Source organism: Microtus ochrogaster, unplaced genomic scaffold (genome assembly GCF_000317375.1).
Source record: "Microtus ochrogaster isolate Prairie Vole_2 unplaced genomic scaffold, MicOch1.0 UNK69, whole genome shotgun sequence".
NCBI classification, from domain to species: domain Eukaryota; kingdom Metazoa; phylum Chordata; class Mammalia; order Rodentia; family Cricetidae; genus Microtus; species Microtus ochrogaster.
The window spans coordinates 584,873-593,415 of NW_004949167.1; the positions used below are offsets into that span (position 1 = coordinate 584,873).

General features: G+C 44.7%; 1 protein-coding gene across 1 annotated transcript in view; it reads right to left on the reverse strand.

The window, feature by feature from the left end:
• Positions 1-8,543, reverse strand: part of Armh1 (armadillo-like helical domain containing 1) — a 41,156-nt gene that overhangs the window by 8,368 nt on the left and 24,245 nt on the right. The window contains exons 6-7 of the mRNA XM_005370075.3: positions 4,562-4,758; positions 3,127-3,211 (exon numbers count right to left, since the gene is read on the reverse strand). Coding sequence (XP_005370132.1) covers positions 3,127-3,211; positions 4,562-4,758 — 282 coding nt within the window. The remainder of the gene's footprint in view (positions 1-3,126; positions 3,212-4,561; positions 4,759-8,543) is intronic.

Here is an 8,543-nt window from a genome sequence, read left to right on the forward strand (position 1 = left end):
GTTTGAGACCAGCCTGGTCTACAAGAGCTAGTTCCAGGACAGGCTCCAAAGCCACAGAGAAACCCTGTCTCGAAAAACCAAAAAAAAAAAAAAATAGGGTTTAAAATGTTAGCATCTTAACTACATTGTGTATGTAGGTTAGAGGACAGCTTGCAGACTTTCTTCTCTGTATCTGACATCGCTTGAGATTCCTGCTGTGTTGGTGCAGGAGCTTCTCAACCATTAATATCGCTGCTGTCCTTCGGGGCTGATGTACCAGCTACCCCATCACCTTCATTATAGGAATGTGGCCATTTAATTAACACCTCCTGTGAACTCCAGTTATCAGGCCCATAGGTAAGGTTTTTATTCTGCAAATGACCATTTTTTTCTAAATTAATAGTCATTTTATAATCAACTTATTTTTTAAAGATTTATTAATTATGTATACAGCATTCTTTCTGCATGTAGCCAGAAGACGCCCTATGAGGGCACCAGATCTTAGCATAGATGGTTGTGAGCCACCATGTGGCTGCTGGGAATTGAACTCAGGACCTCTGGTAGAACAGTCAGTGCTCTTAACTTCTGAGCTATCTCTCCAGCCCTATGATGTCAGTTTTTCAAGGACTTTTGTATTTCATAAGACAGTATCATTTTGGTGCGGCATAGTGGCACATGCCTTTACTCCTGGCAGTTGTAGGCAGAGGTAAGCAGATCTCCATTAATGTGAGACCAGTCTGGTCTACATAGTGAGTTACAGGACAGCTAAGAATATATAGAGAGAATTTGTCTCAAAAAACTAAGAAGAAGAAAGGAAAAAGACAGTGTCATACCTTGTAGCCCTGCTGAACTCTCTATCCTCCTGCCTCAGCACTGGGATTACACATACCATCACTATGCTCTGGCTCAGAGTTTTCATTAGAGAGTAAGGCAGTTTTCAAAAATGCCTACCAAGTTTGAACAATTCTGTATGTATTGTGTGTGTGTGTGTGTGAGTGTGGAGGTACATGTGCCACAGCATGAGTGTTACAAGAGTTAATTATTTATAAGTATTCTATCTTCATGTATGCCCTTATGCCAGCAGAGGGCATCAGATCCCACTAAAGGTAACTGTGAGCCACCTTGAGGTTGCTGGGAATTGAACTCAGGTCCTTCCCTCCTTCCATCTCTCCCTCCCTCCCTCCCTTCCAATCATTCATTTATTCACAATCCTGACTCTTACAACAGGTGCAGATGTTAAAATCACAGTAACTAGCTGGATGTGGTGGCAAGCAGAGGCAGGAGGATCAAGAGCTTCAGGCAAGGCCGGACTATGTTTCAAGACCAAGACCACCTAAAACCAACCAACCAACCAACCAACCAACCAACCAACCAACCAACCAAGCAACCAGGGTCCCGCCCAGCATGGTGGAGTGTGGGGAACAAATGAAATCCAGAATGAATGTGTCATTGACACAAGCACAGCCATGTCAAGGACCCCAGAGCCTCAGAGCCATGGAAATGGCAAAGCCTTCTCTGGGTGAGGCTCAGAGGGACAGCAAGGGCTTCTCCAGGACCAAGTACGAACCAGGATGAGTACTGTGGTCTTTTCAAACCAGTGTGTCCAGCAACTATCAACCTCAACCTCTGCTTCTGCCTCCCAGATGCTGATAGCCTGAGACTGTTGGCCACAGAGCCCCTGCTGCCTCCTTTGCAACTGTCCACAAACAATGCACCGGCCTCCTGCTGGCTCACCTGCTGCTGGTACTCTCCATTAGAGCGCTTAGTCCACCTGATTCCACCCCCCCCCCCCCCCCCCGTGTGTGCCTGTCTCTCTGTCCATCCTTGTTTCACTTCCTCATTGCCCAAGTCAGGTGTCTAGGACACAAGCCTCTGAGGACACTGCAATGGAATGGGTTCATAATCCCAGTAGGGAGATAGAATTGAGAGCTCAAGACAAGACATGGCCCCGTGTGATGCTGCATGCCTGTAATCCTGGCACTTGGGGAAGCTGAGAGAGGAGAAGAGAGCGTTTAAGACCAGCCTAGAGTGCACAAGCGTCTCAAAAGGAAAAAAGAAAAAAAACAATATCAAGAAGCCATCACCAGCCACGCCCGCCATTCGCTCCCTCAACCACCGGACAGCCTGGAAGGCTGCAGGCTTTGTACTCCTAGAATCGGTTTGAGAAAAAGGGAACCGGCTACGGAAGTTCAACAAATGTGTTCAGACTTGAATTTTTTTTTTTTTTTGTTTTCGAGACAGGGTTTCTCTGTGGTTTTTGAGCCTGTCCTGAAACTAGCTCTTGTAGACCAGGCTGGTCTCGAACTCACAGAGATCCGCCTGCTTCTGCCTCCCAAGTGCTGGGATTAAAGGCGTGCGCCACCACCACCTGGCCAGACTTGAATTTTGTGCATGGTGATAGATATGGATCTATTTTCATTCTTCTGCAGATTGACATCCAGTTTTGCCAGCACAATTTGTTGAAGATGCTCTCTTTTTTCCATTGTATACTTTTAGCTCCTTTATCGAAAATCAGGTGTCATAGGTTTGTGGGAGTTCAACAAATGAATGACTCAATTAATGAAAACTGATGGATGCCATTAATTAGTCTGAATTAGTTAGTTTGTTTTACAAAAAAGACGTCCCCTAGGGTGTTCTCTGTTTATTTTCTTATGAGACAGCCTCATTATGTAGCCCAGGCTAGCCTGGAATTTGAGATTCTCTTGTCTTAGTATGCGGACAGAGGTCTGTACTGATAAGCTAGGTTTTCTTTTTCTTTCTCTCAGTGCTTGAAGTTCAACTCAGGCCTGTGCATGCTGGACAAGCATCTATCACTGATAGGATTCATTCATTCATTCATTCATTCACTCACAGTCCTGACTCTTAGAACAGGTGCAGGTGTTAAATTAACAGTAGACAGCTGGGTGTGGTGGTAGGCAGGGGCTTCAGGGCAGATGGCAAGAGCCACACGAGAGACAGCTCTGAACCTAGCCTGTTCTAACGACTGCTCAAACGAATAAAATACAACTACCATTTTCTGAGGGTCTTGCTGGTTGATACTAAACCAGCCATTCCCCTCTCCCAGTGCTATTTTAGATACTCAGCAACAGTCTCTTTATGATCGGAGGGAGACTCTCACTGCCTTTGGTGACCCAGAGGCCTCCCTACCTTCGTACTGGACCTCCAGGTGCATTGTGCCCAGGACCTTCAACACACAGTCCACGATGCTGGGGTGCGTCGCTCCAATGATTGCCTGACAAGACAGACCAGAAGGAAGAGCGGTGACTCTTTAGGCTCAGAAGAAGTGAACCGAGGACCCCAGAGCTGGGCTGTGGGGTGAATTGACACTGTAGTCTTTAGCTCAAGTTGCATTAAGCCAAGTCTCCTGGCTGCCCACTAAGACATGCAGGACCAAGGGCCGAGACTTCAGGGAGGGGAGGGGAGGACACGGGAGGGACAAAAGTTCCTCCCTGAGAAACTGATCCTGAAACCTTTTCTGGAATCTCAGCTTTTAGTTTTACCTCTTCAGACTTTACCTGTGCCACACGCACCAGCTACTGAAAGACAAAGAGCCAGGTAAGCAAGGTCTACCTAAGTTCTGGTGTAGGAGGCACTGGGGTGAACGCCAGGGTTCTCAGGTCTGAGACGCAGCCCCCCCCCCTCCCCCAGCTCAGCCCAGCTCAGCTCAGCTGAGCTCAGCTCCAGGAAACATCCCATCTTCTCCCAACTTGGTGCATCTTCCCGGGGAATTTTATTTACTTCATTTCCACTTGCTATTTAACTGCTTGTGAAATCCAAACTGCTGTCTTCATCCTGGGCCTTTCTCTGGAGCTTCAGCCTTTAATTTTCCATGGCCCAGTAGCCTCTCCAGCAGTTCTGGGCAGTGCTTCTCTCTCTCGCTTTTGTTCTTTTGAGACAGGGTCTCTCTGTGTCCTGGCTGTCCTGGAACTCACTCTGTAGACCAGGTTCACCTTGAACTCAGATATCTGCCTGCCTTTGCCTCCAGAGTGTGGGGATTAAAAGTGTGTGCCGCCACCACCCGGCTTGATATCTGTTCTTAGTTCTACACCTGTCTCAGAAATGTCTACCCGCCTTGGTCACCTCTGCACCCACGCCACGCCCACTATTTAGGCCCTTTTGTTGTCTGCTACCCTCCAGCCTGTCTTCTGGAGCACTTGTGAAAGTTTTGACCATCCACGTCAAAACCACATCCCCCTCCTTTGTAGGCTTGACGCCACTGTCCTCCAAACCTGACTTCGCTCACAATCTAGGGCAGAAGCCAGGGGGGTGGGGGAGAGCTTCTATAATGAGTGAGATCTGGTCTCTTCCCTTATGCACTCCCTGTCAAATGGATGCCTTTGATCTTTTCTTCAGTTCCTTAGTCATCCTTGTCACTTGTCTCAACCGCTTTAAAGTCTGCCAATATCTTTCTGATCCTTAAATAAACAGGACAAATCACTCGTGCTGCCTTGGCCTTCGGGAAGTGATGCTGACTGTCTAGCAGAGGCGTGGTGGGACGCTGAGCTCTGCCTCTCAGGCCTGTAGGAAGTGCTGCTGGACTAGACCATGTGAATCAGAACTCCAGAGCATAGCTGTGGCTCACCTGGGCAGTCCTGAGAGTCTGCATGGCCAGCTGCTGGGCTTTTGGGGACCCACAGGGCAGCAGAGCTATGAGACCTTTATATACTTGATTCTGGTACTTGGGGTTACCATGGACCAGAGCATCCAGCAGAATCTGCACTTCCTCCTGGGTCTCTTCTGATTTAGACTTTGCCAGAAATTCTGCTATGGCTCTCACACCTGGGCAAAGAAGGGAAAATGCGAAATCGGACAGGATTGAGGAAAGCACTTCCCACTCAAGGTTGCACAATGGGGATTGCTTTAAGAGCTGTTCAATCAAGCTTGCTTAACGGAGCCGAAGTTAAGGCTCAGTTTTCATGTTGCATTACTGTCGTGTTTCCTTCCAGCTGTGTGACCAGGGTAGTTTTGTGTGTGTGTGTGTGTGTGTGTGTGTGTGTGTGTGTAGCCTAAAGGGAATTCACGAGGCCATGAGTTTGCTCTTCAGTGAAAGAACATCAGAAACTGTTTCATCTGCACATTTTGTAGAGTCAGTTTAAACTTCAAAACACAGTTTTGTTTTCTGTGCCGGGCATACAACTCTTTCCCACCAGACTGTAATTCTTTTCTTTTTAAGACAATCTCACTATGTAGCTCTGGCTGTCCTGGAGCTCATCATGTAGACCAGGTTGGCCTCAAACTCACAGAGATTAGCTTGCTTAGGCCTCCTAAGTGTTGGGATTAAAGGTGTGTACCACCACACCCAGTTGGTCACACCCTTTTTTAGGGACAGGGCCTTTTTTGGTGTTCCAACCTGGGACCCAAATTTCCACACAGGGTCTGAGAAAGCTGAAAAAACAAAAACAACAAAACAAACAAACAAAAACCCCAAACAAGATACCGCTCCTTTAAGAGGCTCTGCCGTACAGCGAGTATTCCAGCAGCTGCACAATAAGGAGAAACAGCAAGCTACGTAAGAAACACCTGCCACAGTGTGGGCACCAGCTTCCCAGAGCTGGGGCGCTTAAATGTGGCTCCTGGTTAAAAGTTTAGCCGAACCGAGGAGGGGGCGGAGCCAGCCGCCAGAGCCACAGCAGAGGGCCTAGCTATTGCTTAATAGATTAAAGGTTTGGCTCCTGTGGTCAGAAAAGGCTAGAGACATGCAACAAAGACAGGTTCGACCAAAAAAAAAAAAAAGGACAAAAAACCCACAAACCCAAACCTTTAAGCAGGTTACAATGTGTTTAAAAATGTGCATAGGCTTAAGAAAGAAAAAAAAAATGGGTATAAAGCAGGGCAGTGGTGGGGTGCACATTGCCAGCCTGGTCTGCAAGAGCTAGTTCCAGGACAGGCTCCAAAGCTACAGAAAAACCCTGTCTCAGAAAACAAAACAAAACAACAGTCATAGGAAAAATAGTTTAAAAGTCTTTAAAGAGCCGGGCGATGGTGGTGCACGCCTTTAAATCCCAGCACTCGGGAGGCAGAGGCAGGCGGATCTCTGTGAGTTCGAGACCAGCCTGGTCTACAGAGCTAGTTCCAGGACAAGCTCCAAAGCCACAGAGAAACCCTGTCTCGAAAAATCAAAAAAAAAAAAAGTCTTTAAAGAGAGTAAAGTAACATAAAGGGAAAAGGCCCCATAAAAATGGGAAATACACAGGGAGTCTGGATCCTCTATGGTGTTTTGTTGACTGAATTGTTTGGATGCTGATGAGTGGCAGCTGCTGAGAGACATGGGATTTTAACAGGGACTCCTGAATTAGACCAACCTAGATACTTTAGGGATGTCTTAACATTAAAATGGAATTCAGAAAATAAATCACACTGCGGAAGAGGTTATGCTTGTCTTTTCACAGGAAACGAAAGGCTGTGGATTCCTTCAAGGTTAATAGAGACCAGGTTTGATGGGGGAGACCTCCTAAAAACATTGGCTACAAACATGAAGTGATAAACCAAGAAAAACTACAAGATAGGTTATGTTTATACCGATCCCTCTGCATGAAAATGTTCTGAGACTGGACAACAATGTTACAACTAGTTCCTCCAGGACTTTACCAATATCTCTATTTTCTCAGGGTCCCCTGGAGATGCTTTCACCCCCAGACAACAGGAAGCAGTCTAGAGAACACAATGCCCACATTCCCAAGAGGTAGGGTGGGTAGTTTTTGGTCATTTGGTAGGTTATGGATATTTGTCATTGTTTAGGGGGATATAGGAATATAGGATAAAAAGACAACTATTAACCTCAAATATTTTACATTGGTATGGATTTTTGGAATATTGAAATTTAAAATTATTTCTGTTATATGGTATGTACATTGCTACTCTTGTTTGGGGTATTATGTTTATGCAGCTCATTTAAAAATGGAATAATTAAAAATGCATGTTAGTAATTTGTGTATAATAATCAAACTTGTAGTCATATTATATATGTTTTCAAGGTTAAACATATGTATTTTAGATAGGTGATCTTCAAACACTTTAGGGACCTACAGACTATGGCATTTAAAATGTTTTTTTTCTTTTTTTTTTAATTTTATTTATTTATTAAGGATTTCTGCCTCCTCCCCTCCACCGCCTCCCATTTCCCTCCTCCTCCCCCGTTTTTTTGTTTGTTTGTTTTAGAGACAAGGCTTCTCTGTGTAATAGTTCTGACTGTCCTGGAACTTGCTCTAACTCATGGAGATCTGCCTGCCTCTGCCTCCTGAGTGCTGGGATTAAAGGCATGTGCCACCACTGCCTGGCTAGTAAAATGTTTTATTAACATGGGGCTTTTCATGACAGTGAGACATGTCTGCTCCTGGCAGCACCAATCTACTTCATAGAAGGATGATGGATATCAACAAATCTCCATATGTAGTTTGCTTTTATTGTGGCAAAGTTAGCCATTTGGGCAAGAAACTGTCTTTGCCTTGACTGTTTACAGTATGCTATACCAAACTGGACATACAGGACACAAAGAAAAGTGACTGCCACACTTTGCAAAGACAAAGTAGTTAGGGCAGTCCTTCAAAATTCTTGGTTCATAGGAAAGTCGGCCAGATATTCTAGGCCTGTAGGTTGAAGATGGATGACCCAATGTTCCAGAGAAACTTGGGTGACTGTCCAGGCAACTAGATGTATAGTTCTGAAAGTGGCTTGCACTGCACTTCCTACTTACTCAGGTAACATATCCTCCTGGGGTCTTTGATGGAGTTAAAGACTAGATAGCTATAGTTACAGTTTTCCTTAGTTATGATAGAAGGTAAATTAGGTACAAAACTTTGGACTCATCAAGACAGAATAGATAATAGAGTAATTTCACCAAATTTGCCAAATGCAAAAGAAGTAGAGATTATAAATGTAATTCATTTTTTTCTTTCTTTTTTTTTGAGACATGGTTTCTCTGTGTAGCTTTGGAGCCTGTCCTGGAATTATGTAGTTTTGCAGGCCTCAAACTCACAGAGATTCACCTGTCTCTGCCTCCTGAGTGCTGGGATTAAAGGCATGCATCACCACCACCCAGCACATAAATGTAATTCTTATTTGATAACTGTTCTTAGTGTATAAAGTTCTACTATAAAGTTAAAAACCTTTCTTTTTATTTAGACAAAAGGGAGAAATGTGGAATATTTCTTTAACTAGGCAAAGATTGTTACATTTGTTTATGTTGAAGAATTTTTTTAACTGTGAAAAGATGCATTGCATTTGTTTCATCTTGCCTGCCTAAGACACCTGATTAGTCTATTAAAAAGCTGAATGGCCAATAGCTAGGCAAGGAATGGATAGACAGGGCTGGCAGGTAGAGAGAATAAGTAGGAGGAGGAATCTAGGCTTGGGAGAGAATGAGGGAGAAAGAGATGAGACGCCCGGGGCCAGCCAGGAGGAAGCAGGAAAAGTAGGACATACAGAATGAAAGAAAGGTAAAAAAAACCTCAAGGCAAAGTGTAGAACATTCATAACTAATAATAAGTCTCTGTGTCATGATTTGGGGCTGGCAGTCTGAGAAAACCCACTACACTATTATTATTATAAATTATTATTATTATCAT